This window comes from Bubalus bubalis, chromosome 12 (assembly GCF_019923935.1).
Source record: "Bubalus bubalis isolate 160015118507 breed Murrah chromosome 12, NDDB_SH_1, whole genome shotgun sequence".
Lineage (NCBI taxonomy): Eukaryota > Metazoa > Chordata > Mammalia > Artiodactyla > Bovidae > Bubalus > Bubalus bubalis.
The window spans coordinates 30,506,819-30,528,313 of NC_059168.1; the positions used below are offsets into that span (position 1 = coordinate 30,506,819).

At 42.4% G+C, this 21,495-nt stretch overlaps 2 protein-coding genes across 7 annotated transcripts in view; one reads left to right on the forward strand and one right to left on the reverse strand.

Annotated features, from left to right (window-relative positions):
* Positions 1–21,495, forward strand: part of GTF2A1L (general transcription factor IIA subunit 1 like) — a 168,208-nt gene that overhangs the window by 84,783 nt on the left and 61,930 nt on the right. The window lies entirely within an intron of this gene.
* The window catches only part of LHCGR (luteinizing hormone/choriogonadotropin receptor), a 64,204-nt gene that overhangs the window by 25,644 nt on the left and 17,065 nt on the right, over positions 1–21,495 (reverse strand). For 3 of the 4 annotated variants that reach the window (XM_044925893.2, XM_025261005.3, XM_025261002.3), the window contains exons 2-6: positions 17,480–17,551; positions 15,339–15,413; positions 11,770–11,844; positions 9,805–9,879; positions 9,639–9,716 (exon numbers count right to left, since the gene is read on the reverse strand). In XM_044925893.2, the coding sequence (XP_044781828.2) occupies positions 9,639–9,716; positions 9,805–9,879; positions 11,770–11,844; positions 15,339–15,413; positions 17,480–17,551 (375 nt within the window). Of the gene's footprint in view, positions 1–9,638; positions 9,717–9,804; positions 9,880–11,769; positions 11,845–15,338; positions 15,414–17,479; positions 17,552–18,616; positions 18,786–21,495 lie in introns of all 4 variants that reach the window. The other variant, XM_044925894.2, reaches the window with a different exon arrangement.

A 21,495-nucleotide genomic window follows, 5' to 3' on the forward strand; every position in this document is an offset into this window, starting at 1 on the left:
GGGCTTCAGTAGTTGTGGCTCCTGGGCTCTAGAGCACGGGCTCAGTAGCTGTGGTGCATAGAATTAGTTGTTTCGCGGCATGTGGGATCTTCCCTGGTCAGGGACTGAACCCATGTCTCCAGCATTGACAGGCGAATTCTTAACCACAGTGCCACCAGAGACGTCTGCAAAGGCACTTTCATAGCAAGCTCTCCCAGTGAGCTTTGGGCATGCCACTTTGCGACCCCTTGCCCTAGGGTATATGTAATAGGATGCTGCAGCTCTCATTGTTTTCATGGTGCAAATCAGACGGTCTGTTGGACAGCACTGAGTCCAGAGTCTGGTCCTGCCTTCTTAGTGGTGGAGCTCCATTGTAGGAAAGGTAGTCCCTACTCTGCTTCTTGCAAAGCAAAGCTGCCAACGCTTGTCTGAATGCCCAGTCCTCACCACTTTTGATACATCTTAGGATCTTCCAGTTGACTTTTTTGTGGGGCCTACAGTGCCATTGCTCTAAGCACAGCCTTGCAGGTAAGTCTGCAAGCCCCGAACCCAAGCCTTACCTGGGCTTGAATCCTAGCGCTACTACTTATGAACTAAGTTGCTTTAGGCAAGTTACTTAACCTCACTGCGTCTCAACTTCCTGATCTGAAAATAGGGATGATAATAATAGTCTTGAGCTCAAAACACTGTTGTATAGATTAAAACAATATACATACATCAAGTGCTTAGAACTAGGTTCTGGAACAAAGTAAATGCTTAGTGTGTTGCTCCTATGATAATTATTATTATCATATTTAACAGTGGCTTCCAGATCTCTGGCAGAACAGAGGGAAAGATGTCCCTTTCCATGCTCTGAACAGCCTGTCCTGAAATGCAGTAACCTGTTAAATTGAACTGTCATTCTCCTCTACTGAGGTGGGGGCCTTTCTTCTCCTGGATGGAGCAGGTCAGCTCAATGGCCTGGGCTGCTCCAAATGTTCTCACTCCCTGGGGGCCCTCAGCCACCTCTGGTCTATGTTGGCATCATTGCATTTTTGTATTTGAACATTTTTCCTGTCTTAAAAAAATTTTTTTTTTATACTTTGGGTTCTGCTTCTTCCAACTTTCCAAAGAATCTGGCTCACTATTTCCTTTTCAGCTGCTGTTCTTCGTCTCTGTTCTTAACATTTGAAGACAATAGAATGTGCTGCCTTGTTTTGATTAAATGAGTGGAGAAATTACAGATGTGAGTGGAAAACCTCATGCTGTCAGCCTGCAGAATGCTTTAAATGCCCTTTAAAACATCTGGAGAGTCACTTCAGTTCGCTTTTCTCCAAAGCATCATGGTGTCAGAATTAAATGAGGAGGGCTTCCTTTGCCTTGAGGATGCTGTCACAGGCATAGAAATGAATTTTTCTCTCTCATCTATTACAATAACTGCACCTTACTTTAAAGCATTGTCTAGGTTCTCTATTCAAATGTCAGAAATTGTGACTCAGAGAGAATGGCACCTTTTTATTCAAAATAAGATTCGGGCTTTAGAACTTCATCACAGATGACACTCTAATTCTGAATGCTGCCTTATAGCAAACCCCAACTATTCCTGGGGCTTTAAAAGTATTTCTGGGATTATAGTAGCAGTCTCAGACATTCTGCCATAGTTCCCACTCAGATCATGAAGCCAACTTGTTTTTGAATGATTTCAAAGAAGAAAGCTTAGCTTAGGTTTATAGATCCTCAGGGTCTCAAAGACTGCCCCCACTGAATGGGGAAGTATCACATACCTTAGGATCTGGGGTCCTCCCTTGTCTTTATTGAGGACACAAGACATGTAAGATCCATGTCCTTGCATGCTTAGTCACTGAGTTGTGTCTGACTCTTTGCAATCCCATAGACTGTAGCCTGCCAGGCTCTTCTGTCCATGGAATTTCCCAGGCAAGGATACTGGAGTGGGTTGCTATTTCCTCCTCCATACATGTCCTTGAGAGGATCATAATCTCAGTGAGTGAAAACATGAAGTAATGAAAGAATAATACAAACTAGGAGACATTCCCTGTGAGCATGTGTGGTGTGCAGAAATGAGAAGTCTTGGAGAAGTTCTCTGGGGTTAGAGAAGTCAGAGAGGCTGCATGGTGGACTCAGACCTTGTGGAATCAGAAACACACTCTTCTAGAAAATCTGCCCTCTGGTGGTATATCTGTAAGCAAATTTTTATCAGATGACCATGCAAACACCATCCTAAAGAAGAGGGATCCTAAAATCACCACTTTCTTCTTATAATACTTTGCTGAAATCCTTTTATATCTGAATACTTCTTCATGCATGAAGATACTGCTTCAGTGGGGGCCCTGGCAGTGGTCGTGTGGATAACCGACTCTGGTCACTGCTGGATGCTGCCATGACCCTAGTTTTGGATGTTCATCAGAACTCCCCCATATTTGTGGGACTCACATTCTCTGTAGCAAGGAATTCCTCCCTCTGATATGAGCACACCTCTTGCTTTTCAGCAGTACTGAGTTTTTATGTTTCCCTCCATTATGGCCAAGTTCATGCCAGCTTACCATATGCAACAATAAAAAGGTGACATGCATTCAAAATAATAATGATAACAATAGAGAACAATGCATTGAATAACATTTTGAAAAAATCCATGTTTCGTAGTGATACTTAAAAAGAGAGAGAGAAAGAGGAGAATGAAGAAAAAAAGAAACCTTTTTTATACAGAAGAGTGCTGGCTGATAAATGTAGAGGAGTGATACATTTAAAATTACCACTTTATACCTCTCTATAATAACTGAATAATGAATGAATGCTGAAACCACTGGATGAAAGGTTGTTGGCCAGTGGATGGTCACACGAACTCAAAGTATCCCATGATGGTTTGCTGAATTATGACAAAGGGAGAAACATGCCATTACAATGAAGAGGTCTGGCAGTACCTCCATAGCCAAATGGCCAAGGAGTGGCATCGCGTGACATGATGCACCTCTTGGTCTGATGCAGAGGGAGACATTTAACATCTAATCAGGACAGTATAGTTGGAGGAGTCCAGACAACTGGCCTAAGCCCTCAAAGGAATTCGTGTTTTGCAGAGCAGAGGAAGACAGGAGGGCGATTCTCAGGGGTGAGGTTGGGAGGACTAAGGGACATAACCAAAAATGCTATGGATAATGTTTGAATTCTGAGTTTAAAAAAAAATCTGTCAAAGACATTTTCATTTGAACACAGACTGTAAGTTGGATGATGTCATTAAATCCATGTTGATTTTCTTAGGTGTAATGGTGTTGTAGTTCCAGAGAATGTTTCTGTTTAGGGAAATACATGCTGAAGCATTTGGAAGTATCATGTCTATAAAGTTCTTTTGGATGGTTTGGCAAAAGGGAAATGTGTTATATATGTTTACATATACAGGACAGCGTGGATGTGGCAAGACGACGATAGTAGGTGAAGCTAGGTAAGATGTGCAGGGGTGTTCATGGTGCTGCTCTTTCCTTTCGTCAGTGGAAAGACAAATGAAAAGTGATTCTATTTGTCAGTTAAATTTTTCACACACACAAAAAAAGTATTTAAAAAGAGATGATGAGACACGTTTTCATGATGGTCTGAAATAATCGGCTTCTAAATATGAGCTTTTAAGTGGTGATACAGTGTGGTTGTCACAGTGTGACTGAATTGGATTTGCACGAGGGGGTATGAATAGTCCCATTGGAGAGTTTGTTGCCGGTCTGTGACTTGGCTTAAACTGGGTGAACTTAGAGCCAGGGCTAATGCCCAGGCTTTTCTACTTCAGGGCCCAACAGTCTCCCCACTGCGGCTCATCACGGGTGCAGCCAGGGATCTTGTCCTCCTTTGCCGGGCCACCCTTCTCTGAAGGGTCTTAGAGAATTGATTGCCATGACCTTTCCTTCTCTGTGAGGAGTTCAGATGTGAATCAAGGTTGACTCCTTTTTTGAGCCTGGTATGACAAGTCATTTAGAATATTGTAAAGGCGGCGCAGCCAAATCCTGCTCATTCAGGGGTGGGGGGGCATTTCAAGGTAGCCTCTTGAGGAGATTTAATGAAAAGCCAAATGGCTTTAAAGGGACATAAGAGCATAATGCATAGTTTTAGCATTAGCCCCACTGAGCTTCTCCAGCATCAAGTGAAGTGTTTTGTTTTCATTAAAAGAGCTCACAGTTGGTAAAGATCTGGGCAGGGGGAGGGCAGGAAAGCTTCCATAAAAAGCGAAATCTCAACTACTACTAATAATGAGAAGAGAAGGCTTGCCTTCATTATTTTCTAATTAGAGAGTTGAACTTTATAGCTGAGGAAATAAGGTTTTCCTCTTTGAATGTAATACCCTTTTCCAGCGGGGTGCTCCACATGATCCTTCATGTACAGAAAGGCCCATTCAGCTGAGAATAAGTGCCAAGCAAATGACTAATCACTGCCTTCCAGATGAAGGGCCAAGAGCGAGGAGGGAGATGGAAGCACAATCCCTCATGGGCTTCCTGGGAGAGATGGAGCTGCAGTCCTCGTTAACTTCAGAAGTGGGGCAATTAGGCCCTGCTGGTAGGCACTATTCTTCTTAAAATCATAACTAAAATAAGATAATGGCCCCTAATAAAAACACTGTGCAGCTCTTGTGTACAAGATGCTGAAATGTGACGTGTGAGAAGAAATAGTTGGTTTCCCCTTGGGTTTGGTGGGGCGGCCCCATCGTGTGAACTCATAGACCCCTATGGCTTATCTCAACATTCATTTTCTTATTGGTCTTCTTCCCCATCTTCTGCTCTTCGTTCCGTTCTCGTTGCACTCCTCTCCCATGGCTGTGCTTATATCTGGGAGGAGTACTTGCTACTGTTTTCCTGATTACTTTCAGATTTAGGTCAGAATCAAAGGAAGTCTTGGCTATTTGTGATCTTTGAATAAAAGCTCTTGTACTGAGTGGTTTCTTCTTAATACTTTTTTTTTCAGGGTTATTTCTAAGCTGTTAGCCCCTTAACCCTGCACTGAAAACGCTCCACAATCCAGTGTTTCCTCCACCCCCCCATTCATCTAAATGTCTTTTCCACCTGCCAATAGATATGTCTCATCCTCTTTTCCTCCTTCCCACCACCATGCTTTTGCTCATGTTCACTTGGAATGTTCACCCCCTTTTTCTCTGTATATGGTACCACATTAATGGTTAAGACTATGACTCTGGAGCCAAGACTGTCTGAGACTAAAGCTTGACCTGGGGTGAATTTCTTAACTTCTCAGTGTCTTGGTTGCCTCATCTAAACATGGGGTGGACAGTCCCTACCTTGTAGGGTTGCAAGATTTAAATGAGTTTTTAAAAAAGTACTTTAAAACAGTGTAGGCACTTAATAGGAGAAGGCAATGGCACCCCACTTCAGTACTCTTGCCTAGAAAATCCTGTGGACAGAGGAGCCTGGTGGGCTGCAGTCCATGGGGTTGCACAGAGTCAGACACGACTGAGCGACTTCACTTTCACTTTTCACTTACATGTATTGGAGAAGGAAATGGCAACCCACTCCAGCGTTCTTGCCTGGAGAATCCCAGGGACAGGGAAGCCTGGTGGGCTGCTGTCTATGGGGTTGCACAGAGTCGGACACGACTGAAGTGACTTAGCAGCAGCAGCAGCAGGCACTTAATAAGTGCTACATAAATATTAGCCACTTTTATCATATTTACTCATACAGGTGCTACTGATTCTGCAAGGTCTCACTCAGGTCTGCAGCCTGACTTCTCAGCCTAAGAGGACCTCTCCAAGACTTCTCATTTCTGTGTACCACACACTCGCAGTGAGTGTCTACTGGCTTGTATTATTCTTTCATGTTTTCTCCCATTGAGATTGTGAGCTTCCCAAAGACATGGATCTTATATGTCTTTTATGTCTTATATGTCTTTTGTGTCCTCGGTAAAGACATAGGAAGGCCCCAAATCCTAAGGCATGCAGTGCTCTGTAAATGCCCTGTTCCTGACAGGGGACATGATGAATGAGTAGTTCCTGATCCATAAGTGATGGTGAGTCAGAAAGGCTTTATGAACAGCTAGAAGAGCTACAGTACCTGAGGGAAGTGAAGGAGTAGAAAGACTCTAGAGAAGTTTTTCTAGGATCTAGACTCCTTTCTGATCTCCTTAGAGATGCAAAGTAAGAATTTGAGTTATTTTGAAATTATTTTTGGTTGCTGGTCTGTATTCTTTTGATTGCAACACTCTTGAGTCCAGGCTGTATTGGCCACAGTTTTGTAACATGATAACTGTATGTGTAGAATTATACTTATACACAGTAAAAGCAAAATGGCTGCCTGGGGAGGCCTTACAAATAGCTGTGAAAAGAAGAGAAGCGAAAAGCAAAGGAGAAAAGGAAAGATATAACCATCTGAATGCAGAGTTCCAAAGAATAGCAAGAAGAGATAAGAAAGCCTTCTTCAGCAATCAATGCAAAGAAATAGAGGAAAACAACAGAATGGGAAAGACTAGAGATCTCTTCAAGAAAATCAGAGATACCAAAGGAACATTTCATGCAAAGATGGGCTCGATAAAGGACAGAAATGGTATGGACCTAACAGAAGCAGAAGATATTAAGAAGAGATGGCAAGAATACACAGAAGAACTGTACAAAAAAGATCTTCACGACCAAGATAATCACGTTGGTGTGATCACTGACCTAGAGCCAGACATCCTGGAATGTGAAGTCAAGTGGGCCTTAGAAAGCATCACTACAAACAAAGCTAGTGGAGGTGATGGAATTCTAGTTGAGCTATTCCAAATCCTGAAAGATGATGCTGTGAAAGTGCTGCACTCAATATGCCAGCAAATTTGGAAAACTCAGCAGTGGCCACAGGACTGGAAAAGGTCAGTTTTCATTCCAATCCCAAAGAAAGGCAATGCCAAAGAATGCTCAAACTACAGCACAATTGCACTCATCTCACACGCTAGTAAAGTAATGCTCAAAATTCTCCAAGCCAGGTTTCAGCAATATGTGAACCGTGAACTTCCTGATGTTCAAGCTGGTTTTAGAAAAGGCAGAGGAACCAGAGATCAAATTGCCAACATCCACTGGATCATCGAAAAAGCAAGAGAGTTCCAGAAAAACATCTATTTCTGCTTTATTGACTATGCCAAAGCCTTTGACTGTGTGGATCACAATCAACTGTGGAAAATTCTGAAAGAGATGGGAATACCAGACCACCTGACCTGCCTCTTGAGAAACCTGTATTCAGGTCAGGAAGCAACAGTTAGAACTGGACATGGAACAACAGACTGGTTCCAAATAGGAAAAGGAGTATGTCAAGGCTGTATATTGTCACCCTGTTTACTTAACTTATATGCAGAGTACATCATGAGAAACGTTGGACTGGAAGAAACATAAGCTGGAATCAAGACTGCCGGGAGAAATATCAATAACCTCAGATATGCAGATGACACCACCCTTATGGCAGAAAGTGAAGAGGAACTCAAAAGCCTCTTGAAAGTGAAAGTGGAGAGTGAAAAAGTTTGCTTAAAGCTCAACATTCAGAAAACGAAGATCGTGGCATCCAGTCCCATCACTTCATGGGAAATAGATGGGGAAACAGGGGAAACAGTGTCAGACTTTATTTTTTTGGGCTCCAAAATCACTGCAGATGGTGATTGCAGCCATGAAATTAAAAGATGCTTACTCCTTGGAAGGAAAGTTATGACCAACCTAGATAGCATATTCAAAAGCAGAGACAGGAGAGGGACAGGGTGGGAAGATTTGGGAGAATGGCATTGAAACATGTATACTATCATGTATGAAACGAGTCGCCAGTCCAGGTTCAATGCACGATACTGGATGCTTGAGGCTGGTGCACTGGGACGACCCAGAGGGATGGTATGGGGAGGGAGGAGGGAGGAGGGTTCAGGATGGGGAACACATGTATACCAGTGGCAGATTCATTTCGATATTTGGCAAAACCAATACAATATTGTAAAGTTTAAAAATAAAATAAAATTAAAAAAAAAAAAAAACCCAAAAGCAGAGACATTACTTTGCCAACAAAGGACCGTCTAGTCAAGGCTATGGTTTTTCCAGTGGTCATGTATGGATGTGAGAGTTGGACTGTGAAGAAAGCTGAGCACTGAAGAATTGATGCTTTTGAGCTGTGGTGTTGGAGAAGACTCTTGAGAGTCCCTTGGACTGCAAGGAGATCCAACCAGTCCATTCTAAAGGAGATCAGCCCTGGGATTTCTTTGGAAGGAATGATGCTAAAGCTGAAACTCCAGTACTTTGGCCACCTCATGCGAAGACTTGACTCATTGGAAAAGACTCTGATGCTGGGAGGGATTGGGGGCAGGAGGAGAAGGGAACGACAGAGGATGAGATGGCTGGATGGCATCACTGACTCAATGGACGTGAGTCTGAGTGAACTCCGGGAGTTGGTGATGGACAGGGAGGCCTGGCGTGCTGTGATTCATGGGGTCACAAAGAGTTGGACATGACTGAGCGGCTGATCTGATCTGATCTGACAGTAAAATTACTAACCAAATGCAGTGCACCATTGATACCAATTTCTAGAATCCATTGTATAAAAGACAATCCTCTGAGATGGTCTCTTCTCTTGTTTCACAACTAGCTCCTCATCTCTGGGTCATCAACACATGCTCTCTCTTTCTTTAAGGACATTTAAGGTCATTGATTGTCTTATCATGATCCTGCCATGGAATGTAACCAAAGCAGAATGAGTGAGAAGATGTGGATGTAGGAGCAGAATTGAACACGGGTCACCGGGCTTTGGAGATAAATGAGACATGGTGTCCAGGATTCTGCCTCTGAATGGTGGAGCAAAGGAAGGTGGTTCATGTGAAGAGGGCAGGGATCTAACGGGAAGGAAGTCAGGCAGGTGTACAGTGAAGAGAATAAGTTGGGTTATCTTAGCTCGAACTTTAATGTGATGTGAATCACTTTGAATCTATTAAAATGCAGATTCTGAGTCCATAGGTCTGGGATGAGCCTGAGAATCTGAGTTTCTTACCAGCTCTCAGAAGACACTATAGATGCTTGTCCATGGACCATATATTTAGTAGTGAGGCCTTAGGAAAGATCATGGAAGGGATTGGCTTGTGTGCCTGGTACTCTGATGAGTGACTGCCAGATGAGAAGACATTATTTTCAAGTATGAAAGGATGTAGGGAATGGGCATAGTTGGTGTTCCTTCAGAAACAAAGTAAGCAGGTTCCAAGGACAAGGTGAAAAATAACTGAGAGAGAGAGAGAAAGAGAGAGAGAGAGAGAGAGAGAGAAGGAGCAGGGTCCTTTGATCAGCTACTCTACCTACTTGAAGAATATCCTTCCAACCTCTTCTTAGTTGAAACTTGAAATTTTTGTGCTCTCTTGTTACCAGGGCAGTCACTCCTCTCCAGGCTGTCTCTTTTTAGCTTCAAAGCAGTCCATCGATGTAGTGAACAATTTCATCAGCTGGAAATTCGGTCACTGTAAATCCTCAGGGCCCATTTGATTAATTTTGAACTTAATGGGTTGGTTGGCTGTCATAGGAACAGATGACCTAGCTGCCATCCCACACGACTCCTCTCACCCTTGGCATTTTAGGTCAGAAAGAATGTCAGCAGCGAGCTAGGAACATGATGAAAGACAAGAAAGAGCCCACCTCAAGCTAGAAGTGGGAATAGTAGGAGCTGCATGGCAGGGCCTGAATTTGCGCATTTACTTACAGCGTTATGGATTCGTTATTCATCCCTTGAAAAGCATTTCTTGGTACGGTGGTTATGTGTAAGTTATCACAAATTTCCCTTGAGGAATGAAATGAGAAATATTTACTTTCTAAATTTCAGCTGCAAATAGGAAACTCTTATGCATAGCAATCAGCCTGGTACTTACAGAATGAAATTAAATTCAGAGGAGAAGATCTTCGTAACATCTGGAAGCTTGCGGATGCCTGTGTTACAGATGCTTCTGTGATTTGGGGCAGGATGGGAATGTGGGCAGAGTGAGTATAGGGGATTGTTACTAAGGAGTAAGGATAAAAACAGTAGAAAGACACTACGCAGATAACTATTTTCACTAAAATGTGGAGTTTGGCTCTATCAGTAACACTTCTGGCTGTTGAGGATCAGAATTAAAACTATGGGGGAAGTTGCTCCTTTTAGAGATCTAAGGGATGGGGCCAAACTCTTCTGTCTTTTTTATTTGCATTTGTATTTCCAACCTGCCTTTTTCCTATTGTATTGCATTCCATTTCCTTTTGCTAATTAGTGTATTCTGTGTTCTTAATGGTTCTAGAAAGCATCTCTCACTTTAGAACAGGTTTTAACTCAAACACTTCAGGAAGATTAATCTTCATGTGAGAAATCATATCCTCATTATTAAAGATCTCCCTTTATTTAGCTACCTTACAATTCAGGGAGTTCTTCCCTGTATTTCACTGATCATGGAACATTCTTTTGGTTTTGGAGCTACTCAAGGCTCTTCCTCTTTTCCTCCCACCTTTTACTTAGCCTTCAAAGAGGAGTGAGACTTCACTGATAGGTTAAATTGAAGGATATTTTATTACACAAGAATGGGACTCCTTGAGAGGAGTCCAGCGTCTGGATCTTCCCAGCCGAGTTTTAAATTCACCAGTCATGGATTGTGGACAGCTGAACTGAACTGCCCAGCACTCTGGTGATGAAGAAAGGAATCCAGGTTTCTCTTTTGGCTCTCTCTGGTTCTCTTCCTTACCTGTTACCCCAGATCACATGGAATCCTTGTCCTCTCTGTGACTGGTGAAGGCAGTGTGGGCTTGGACTGCAGTGTGTACTGGGTTGGGGGAATATTGTATTTTAGGGGTGAAGATGCTATTTAATAAAAGTAGTGATTCTTAGATAGCAAGGGGCTGCAGTGGTCAAATTTGGTTTGGGGATTTTCTTATGTTTTTCCAATGTATTTGATACTACAGATGCTTATGCGTCCTGTAGATCCCTTGGAGGTCTGGAAAAGCAGTACACTTGGGTTAGGAATTGTCATCCAGAGTTAGAGCGGCCAAAGGGGCTACGCTCGTGGCCCAGGGCAGGGCTGCTAGAGGTGGTGGACTTTGCGTCCTCTGGGGATTTTATGAAATTTAATTCATCAGGAAGAGGAGAGAATGGACATCTATATCAGAGGGTTAAATGTTCATTTTTTTCTCTGTGAATAAATGATTACTTGATATGTGAGAAGATCCAGGGTGACTAGTTTATAGATTTGTATCACGTTACAGGGATTCTTGTTTTGCTGGCAAGGTGATAAATCTGCTAGGCTACAGTGGTACTCAACTTACAATGCTAACTAGTAGGCTTAATAAGGTTTAATGGGAAATAGAAAATAAAGATTTGGTTTCTATGGCACAAGGCCTACTCAAGGCAATACTTTAAAATTCGCTGAGTGAATGAATGAACACATGAGGGAAATGAGGTCAGGAATTTTTAACCATGGATGGGGGTCAAATCAGAACTGCCTCTCCACTTTCACCTGTGCCCTGTCTATATCACCACCTCACCTTAGAGAGTCCGACTTACCCTTTTTAAAGTGTCCTGACCTCCCTGTCCTATGCCCACCATCACTTTGAAAATCATTGCAAGGGGGTGATATCCTTCTTGGAGGTTTGGGACAAAGAAAACGTCAGGAACCACTTACATGTATTCAAAAGCACCCAGCATAGTGGTTAATAGGAAGTGCTGATTAGCTTTTAATCAGAAAGCTGAAGACAGACATGCAAATAATGCTAAGTATGTGGTTTAAAAATTCTTCCCAACCTTTTAATTGTTTAAGTTTTCATCAGATGCCCACATCCCCCACCCCTATTGCTTAAAAAGGAAAATTCCTCACAGGTATTTTAACTGAGGGAGATTTGTAAATGCTCCAGCCTCAATGTGCACCAGGTTTTTAGTGTTCTGGATCAGTCTGTAAAGAGAAATGGAAAAACAGGCAGCAGTTTAATAGACGCGCTTTATTTGGACTGCACAAGGCCATGGTCACCAGAGGATGCTGGCTGAAAGTGGCATCAACAAAATCAAGTGACTTTCTTGTGCTTGAGGGGTGCTCCTGAGACCCTCGGGATAGAAACGGGATGATGAGAGCCCGTTGGCTACTGCCAGGAAGTTCTGCTTTCAACCTCTTGCTGAGATAAGTGTAAGCATTATAGCTGGGAGTCCGTTCCATTCTCCCTGCTCTCCTTCCTGCCCCCGAGTAACAACCAACATCCAGGGCTCCTGGCCAGCTAGGTCCTGCCCAACCATGGGGCCAGCCCACTGGGGGTGACGGGCAATTTCACTCTCAAGAGAAATGAATGAATTGGCTGTTTGCTCTTGGAGACAAACTGGTCATCTTCATAGTGGCTGGCAGTCACACTGACCGGTGATTCAGATGGGCACTCAGCCTTTGGAATAGCCCAGGGCTGACGCTAGGGGCTTGCATTTGGGGGTTTTTACATCCATTCTATAGATAATTGGTTGTGTGATGATGCCAGGCCTTCTAACGTCCCTGAACTAGTGCTCCCTACTGTAAAATTAGAATAATAATAGCACTTCCTCTGCCTCACAGGTTGGTAGGGAGTAACATAATAGGTAGAGATAATGCACAAGGCAGGGCTTGGCAAAATGGAAAAGCACAGCCACAGTACTGCAGTGGCATTATTGCCTTCTTCCTAGTTCCCCAGTGACTTTGAAAAGCAGCTACATTTACTGAATTCTGTCTGCTATGGATTCAATAAAAGGTCAGTAAATGCCTCTGGCTTTTTAAACCCAGGCAACAGCCACGGAAGGAAATGAGAATTACTCTTGTTCTGTAGAGAAAATCTAGAGTATTGGTTAGGTGGATGGACTCCGGTGTCAGCTTGGTTTAACAGGCTGTTGTATGACCTTGGATGCATCACCTGAAGCCTGACTTCCTCATAGAGTGGGTTTTGAATGTAAATGTGTGCGTCTGGTTCACAGTAAGCCTTCCAGTGTTGACAATAGTGGATGAAGTCAGGACGTTGAATGACTGGTCTCTAATCACAGAACTGAGAAGTAGCAGAGCTTGGAGGTGAACACAGCTTTTCCAACTCCAAGTCTAGCGTGTATTCCACCTTAGTATAGTTTCCCATCATGGTGCCGATTTCTGTCCTTTACATCCCTTTGATTCTTTAGAGGTGAGGGACTTTTTGTTGTAATTAACTTTACAACAACTAAGTCAAGCAGTCTTGGGCCATATAAGACATCAGGTGGGTAGGATGGAAAGAACTTCTGTTTCTTAAGATTCTTTTGGAATCTGACCACTCATCCATCCATTCATTGAACAAACATTTATTGAATACCTTCATGTACCAGGCACGGTTCTAGGTGCTGGAGATCCAGCTGTAAACAAGGCAAAGAGAGCTGTGGGGAGCTGACATTCTAGCCTCGGGGCCTTCCTTCCCTTAGAGCACTTTATTTTTCTTTCTGTATCAATAAATTGATACTTTATCTATCTATAAATTGATACTTTATCTTTACATCTATATAAAGATAGATATCTTTATCTATTAAATAAAACTGCTTTACATCATGAGCAGTTTTATTTATCTCAAGCTGCTGTGGTTCAATGTTGCTTGGGAAGTCTGTTAAAACTGCAGATTTTCAGATTTCCAGGTCCAGGTAGGACTGGTAATGGAAATGATGTAACAGAAATGACCTTCCCCTACCCCACTCCCACCATGAAATTCTACTTCACAGCGAAGTCCAGACTATACCTTTTGCACTTAAATACCTGTTATTTTTGATTTCCCTCTGTTTGGTGAATTAGTCTTACTTCCCTGGTTACACTGTTTTCTCTTGGGGGAGATGTAAATTTTACCTCCTCTGGATTCTAGGATCATTTGACCCTTAGTTGGACATGTGTACCCACATACTTATTAATTCATTATCCTCTCTATATGATTGCTAATTGGACCTTTCACAGGGAGGCCTTGTGGTACAGTGGAAAATGCCCAAGCTTTGAAGACATGGGCTGGGGTTGAATTCCAGCCCTGGCATTGTCGAAGGTGCCACTTTGGTCAAGTTACCGACCCTTCTGAGCCTCCATTCCTTCCTGTGAACAAAAGGGATAATTACCCCACTCTGCAGGGCAGCTGCAAGGATTAAATGACACAACCTAGAGGAAATAAAGGCTGAGCACGAGTGCTCAAAATATATTTGTTGCTAATATCTTTTCTGCTTTCTTAACTTTGGAAAGTCCCCTGCTGATGCAGCTTGTAGAAGTTCAGATTTGGGCCAAACTAGGAGAAGGCAATGGCACCCCACTCCAGTACTGTTGCCTGGAAAATCCCATGGATGGAGGAGCCTGGAAGGCTGCAGTCCATGGGGTCGCGAAGAGTCGGACACGACTGAGCAACTTCACTTTCACTTTTCACTTTCATGCATTGGAGAAGGAAATGGCAACCCACTCCAGTGTTCTTGCCTGGAGAATCCCAGGGACAGAGGAGGGATGAGAGCCTGGTGGGCTGCCGTCTCTGGGTCGCACAGAGTCGGACACGACTGAAGTGACGCAGCAGCAGCAGCAGCAGCAGCAGCAGCATGCAGCAGTAAGAAGCCTGATTTAGGAGTCACATGACCTGATTTCTACTCTTATTAACTCTGGCGCTAACTTGCTGTGTGACATCTGAAAACTGAATCAAGCTAGTCTTCTCCCATTCCCCTTTTTTTGTGTAAATTGGAAGAAAATGATAATTTGGAAAGATTATAAAGAATCAGTTCAAAAACATCACAACAACAAATCCAACATACACATGTCAAACACTTTTACATGGTAGGTTTCTAAGAACCATTTACTAAATAAGTGAATATGCCCAAATAGTCCCCAGTGAACTAATTCATGATCTCTAAGTGAAAGTGAAAGTGAAGTCGGTCAGTCGTGTCCGACTCTTTGCAACCCTGTGGACTACAGCCGGCCAGGCTCCTCTGTCCATGGGATTCTCCAGACAAGAATACTAGAGTGGGTTGCCATTTTCTTCTCCAGGGGATCTTCCCAACCCAGGGATTGAACCTGGGTCTCCTGAATTGCAGGCAGACGCTTTATCCTCTGAGCCACCAGGGAAGACTCTAAGCTCCTTTCTAAATATTCCACCACCTCAAGGACTCCATACCCTTCCTTCCAAGGTAAGAGCTACTTGGCAGGACTCCACAATGTCAATTTTAATTTCCAACTTTGTGTTGTGATGTTTCAGAGTTTATACAGCTCCCAGGGAGAAGCAGTTGTCACCATGGCAACTTGCAGGACACTGCAGTGACAGAAATTGGTGCCTGCCCAGACCTAGTAATTGCTGCAGTCTTTTCCTCTTGGATTCCTAGCTATGGATGCTTGAATACAAATACTGAGTGGGCTCCAGCCAGCAAGGGTAATAGTGTACAGCAATAAACTATCTGTTAGCTGATGCTTACATTTCAGACAAATTGAGGAGGTTGTCAAAGGCATTAGCTTCTATCTTTTCCAGGGAATCACTCTGAGAGATTTCACTAGGGGAGAGAGAGAGAAAAAAAAAAAAGAAAAAGAAGCATGAAATAAATGATTGTCTCTGCATGATAATAAGCTGTATGCATGACCCAACAATGGGTGGGGGGGTGTGTCCTTTGAAAAAAGAATAGGGATGCCTTAAGTTGTCCTCACATCATAACGTGCTCACACCTCCCTCTAGAAGCCCGAATGGGCACCTACAACCCAGATGCAGTTGAAATGCAAGTTTCAGTATTTCCTGTTGATGTCATCATTTTGCTTATTTATCTATGGACTCAGAGTTACAGATTGTTGGAAGTAGACATGTCCTCTGGGGAAATCTAGTTGGATTCCCTTGTTTTATAGCTTTGGGCATTAAAATTCTGAGAGGAGAGGCAAATAGTGCTTATAAGAAGATTTGGGATCAGGATCAAAATGTCTGGGTTCCCAACTCTATCACTCTAGTGAGGTTTTAATTTGGGTTAGGATTCCTGGTTTCTTGACTCTTTACCCCTCTCCCAAATCCTCTTCTGAGGCAGCTGCAGAGTGGTCAACTCCTGCACGAAGTGTCCTTATTGGGTTGTGACTGTCTGTTTGTATTTGACCATTTTCCTCACTTTGTTAGCAAACTAATGACAGGGACTATGTCCTAGTCACTCCTGAATCCCTAGTGGCTGCATACAGCCTGGCATTTAGGGTATCAATGAATGAGTAGATAAGTGAATGAATTAATTTTTTTAAAAAAGAAACACAAAAGTAAAGGAACCAACTTTGCCATATATCACCCCCAAGCATGTGGGTAATGTCAATGTTACCCTAAAATCCCCATATAAGCTACCATTTGCTGCCAGCTGAGAAACGAGTCTCAAATTCTAAGGTTAACATTCACTGAAGGTTTCAGACTTGATGAGCTTTAGCCCACAGGAAGGCTGAGTCTAAGGCAGTTAAGATCTTTTATGAAAACACAGTAGTGGATAGTTCTAGGCTGATTCATCTTATTCCTACCTAATAGTTTTGCTTATTTAACTGTGGCTGCTTTTCTCACTAGGAGGTCTTAATGCATTCAAAATTTTCAAAACTCAACATTTAAAATTCTTGAGAGCAGAAGAGTAAAGGTTAGCCTCAGGCAAACTGACATTTCTGTAACCTGCAATGAATTTCCTATAACACGCACTAATTCTTAACAATTATTTTTAATGTTCCTATGGACGTGAGTCTCAGTGAACTCCGGGAGTTGGTGATGGACAGGGAGGCCTGGCGTGCTGCGATTCATGGGGTCACAAAGAGTCGGACACGACTGAGCGACTGATCTGATCTGATTGCTTGCTAATACCCTAAAGAGCAATCAGAGTTTCCCCACAGAACCAGGACTGATGATGTAGCATCTTCAGAGATGCAGATCTGTTTTCAAAGCCCTGAAAATTGTTAAGATGCTCTCTGGAAGCATCTAAATGGCCTCTGAGGTCCTGTGACTCAGACTGACATTAAGGAGGATGCTGGAATACTGGACTCTAGACTCCCTTTCCATATATGGGCTTTTGTGTCCTAGAAGCTGACCCATGAACATAGGATTGAAGTTACACATTGCACTGAGAGCACACTGCATTGTCAGGCTGCTTTACACTTTTGATAAATGCCTTTTATCAATATAGATACAAATACTGTATTTGTCATACACTTATTATTTAGATACAAAGATAATCTTCTGATGCACAATAAACTTTCAACACAATTTCTTCTATGCGGGTGTTATCTAAAAATGTGACATGAGGGAACAGCCGCTCTAGCAGAGGGAGTTTTTTATGATTGGAATCTTTTTTTTTTTTTATTGGAGTAGTTTATCATCACCTATCAAAATGCATTCAGTTTGTTGAGACAAGGTTAATTATCTGAATTTTAATGACTCTTGAAAATCATCCCTTTTCTTCAAAGGTCCCTGGATATTATTTGTATTTTAAAGATAAAAATACTAGGGTTTCCTAAACACAGTTTCTCTCCTAGAAAAATTACCACTTTTCAACTATGTGTTCTCTGAGAAAAAATTTTATTTCAATTATGAATGTCTTTTGATATGCAATATCTTACTTACATTTTTATGACCTCATTAAGTCCTCTGAAAGCTTGAGAGGGGATTACTTTGATAGGAAGATAGGTGAGTGATCTAGAAAAGAAAAAAGGAAAGCCAAGAATTTAAGATTTAAGATTCGGTGCCTTTTAAGTTCATGAATGAAATGTGTGTGTATGTGTGTGACCGCAGAGTTCCCAATAGCTAGATTCAGGTCGAAAATTCTAACTTCTATCAATAAAGAAATGTGCCATGACTAATTCTTGGTCTTTATCAAAAAGTGTGTAATTTCGTGGTTAAGATAGCGAACCTTGGGATCAGATGCACCCAGGGTCAAATCTCCACTCTTCTACTACCTGGCTACAGGACCCTAAGCATACTATTTAGATCCTCTACTTCAGGTCCTTTGTCTATAAAATTGAAATAATAATTCCTATTTCACAGGGTCATTGTGAAAATTAATCAAGATAACCTGTATAAAGAATCGGGCTTGGTACCAAGTAAGCAGTTAACACATAGTTTTAGAGTGGACATATAGGCTTGTTGGGAGGATAGAAAAGAAGCTGTCTTGGGTAGAGTGGAGAAATGGATGGTGAAAATACAATTGAAAATCAGGCAGGTAGGAGAAGGGAAGATTCACTAACAGCATGCTCTGATTTCGCTCTATACCATCTTCCCCAGGCAGCCTATTTTAATACTATCTCAACCAGACCACTTTGCTCCTATGGTTAATCAAATGCCATTTTGATTTAATGCCCTTTAATCTCATGCCATTTGAGGGAAACACCTAAAGAGACTCCTTCAGGCTCTTATATCCAGAAGAACAATCTGAGTGTTCTTGAATTGAGATCAAAGTTACGCATTACAAAAAGTTGAGAAAAGAGTGACCACTCAGTGAGAGCAAAACCAGAATAGGACAACGTACGAGTGATAAAGGAACCTTAGTTAAGATAACTCAGGAGAAAGCATCTGCAAGGCAGAGATGAAGGTTAACCGGTATTTATCAAGCATCTACACTGATTGAAGGATTTGGCCCAGGGACTGGAAGAGAGGTGGGGAGTGGACCAGGCATTTCAGGAGGGAAGTGAGTATTGAGAGTATGGAGAACAGAAGTGGAGACGCTGCCTTGCTTTTCTGTGTATGCAGCAGAGCCTGGCTTACCTGCTGGGAGAGCGCACCTCCTCCATGACGAGCAGGTAAGAATCAGTGAGATGTCTTACAGTTCCAGAAAGGACTTGCTCCTGGGGCTTGTAACGTGCTGTGTAAACTATGCACACCCACTTCTAACCTTATTTTATCCACTTAACAATGGTGTGAGGCAGGTATTTCCCTTCAATAGCAGAAGAAACTTGATCAGAAGAAATTCAGTAACCTGGACCAGGTGATACAACCAAGCTGACAGAGTCCAAATGTTCTTTCCACTGTGCAATATGGGCTGAAGTATATGGCTCCTAACCCACGCACTCTCTCTTTTTTCCCAACTTTATTGAGGGATAATTGACAAATATAATTGTATATATTTAAAGGGTACAACATGATAATTAGATATATGCAAATTAGATATATACATACATTGTAGAATGATTACCAATATCAAGATAATGAACACATCCTGTCACCTCAACACATCGGTCACATCTCAGTTAACATGTATGTGTGAGTGTGTGTGTGTGGTAAGAGTATTCAGCTCAGCAACTTTTCAAATACACAATAGCCACCTATTCTTTTTTTTATTAATTTAATTGGAAGCTAATTACTTTATAATATTGTGGTGGTTTTTGCCATACATTGACATGAATCCACCACGGGTGTCCATGTTTTCCCCATCCTGAACCCCTCTCCCACCTCCCTCCCTATCCCATCCCTCAGGGTCATCCCAGTGTACCAGCCCTGAGCACCCTGTCTCATGCATCGAACCTGGACTGGCGATCTGTTTCACATATGATAATATACATGTTTCAATGTTATTTTCTCAAATCATTTCACCCTCGCCTTCTCCCACAGAGTCCAAAAGACTGTTCTTTACATCTGTGTCTCTTTTGAATAGCCACCTATTCTTAACTATAGCCGCCTTGCTGTACATTAGATTCTCAGAACCTATTCTTCTTATAACTGAACGTTTGTACCCTTTGATTTGTATCTTCATTTTCCCTTGCCTGTGGTCACTGGTGACCACCATTTCTATTCTCTGTTTCTATGAAATTGTTTTTTTCCCCCTAGATTTCAGAGAGAAATAATACCATGTAGCATTTGCCTTTCTCTAGCTTATTTCACTTAGCATAATGCTTTCCAGTTTCATCCATGTTGCTGCAAATGGCAAACTTCCTTCTTGTTATGTCTGAAAAATATTCTGTTGTGTATATATATACACACACAAGGTATATATATATACACACACCATATTTTCTCTGTCCATTCATCTGTCAAATAACTTTAGGTTGTTCCTATATCTTGGCTATTATGAATAATGCTGCCATGAATATGGGATGCAGATGTCTCCAAGAGTAGTGATTTCATTTCCTTCGGATGTATGCCAGGTCACTCACTCTTTCTCATTGAGCACACTGAAAGGACAGGCACTGGGCCCTCGCTTCTCTTGAGAAGAAGCATGTTACACTCTTGCTATTCCTCCTGCAAAGCAGCTTACCAGTAATTCCTCTCTAGGAGCTAATGCAAAGAAATTTCATTGCAGAAAAACACTTTCACTCAACAATCTCTTAGAGGTGTTACAACCTAGAACAAGTAATCCAAACTTGGTCCTCTAATTTTATTCCTTAAGACAGTCCCACCAAGCATATCCTTCAGTACCCAAACTTATTTGACAGAACATCTGAGAAGAACAGGGACAGGACAGGGAGAAATCTTATGATGGCATGTTTGCTTCCTATATTTCTTCTGGAATCATGTCTGCTTGGCTTACTGATTAAAAACACAGTTTTATTGCTCTCTGCACTGCCAAGTCAATAAATTTCCAGAAGAGAAAGCTGTATTCTACTGTACCCCATGCAACATCAATAAAACTGACAGCCAAATTCTGATTCCAGAATCTTTATTGCTGGGGATAATGCAGTGCAGAACATATTTTGGAGACTGTTTACATAAAAGCTTCAACTGAACCCTTCAGAGCTGTTTATTCATGCAAATGCAGCTCAGAAGCTGAAGCCTCTTAGCAGGCAGCCTTCTCCTCCAAAAGGGAGCACGTGTGGCTCCCAGGAGAGCAGTTTGGCTCAGAGCTGACCCAGGGAGGACACCTGAGTGTTTGATTGATGGAGGGATGAGGGGTAAGGAGCAAGGGTTGGACAGAAGTGCGAGAAGCTGTAGATCATCACTGGCTGCTCCCAGTGACTGTGCAACAGCCCTGGTGCAAGATGAAATTTTGTAGAGTTGATGTTGATGCTGCAGAGCAGGAAAGGCTAGTGATGAGAGTGAAAACAGAGTGCCGTCCATAAAAGAGACACCGAGTGAACAGCAGGTAGCTTTATGGATGTGGCTGGCCCCAGAAAAGAGGCCCGGGGTCAGAGGATAGAGGGAGAGATGGGGTGAGACAGGTGCACCAAGCTTTTCACAACAGAAGTATTGGCATGAAGTGATATGGGGAAGGTGGGCCTATGAATCCCGAACTGTTTCCTCCACTGAAACATTTTTATTTTAGTGACGTCATGTATTCCTTCCTGATTCATTTTCCAAGGGCAGCAGCTCCGAAGCATTCATGTGTCTGTCTCCTGTATTTAAATGTTTGTTCATGTCGCCCATGATTTGTTAATAACCATCTCAATGTACTCCCTTTGGAGGTGATCCTTTTCCTGTTTGATGCTTCTGTGATTCTACCCATGAAGCCAGAAGCTCTTAGCAATGTGGACAATTGTCCCAATAACCCTGCAGTTCTACTCCTGTATACATCCCAGAGAAGTTCTTACACTGATACTTAAGGAAACCTGCACAAAGATTTTCTTGAGGGAATGGTGAAATGGGCACACTTACCTAATGGGTCGGCAGGTAGGAGCAAATGTGTAAAGGTACACGGAGCAGTGTGTGTGGAT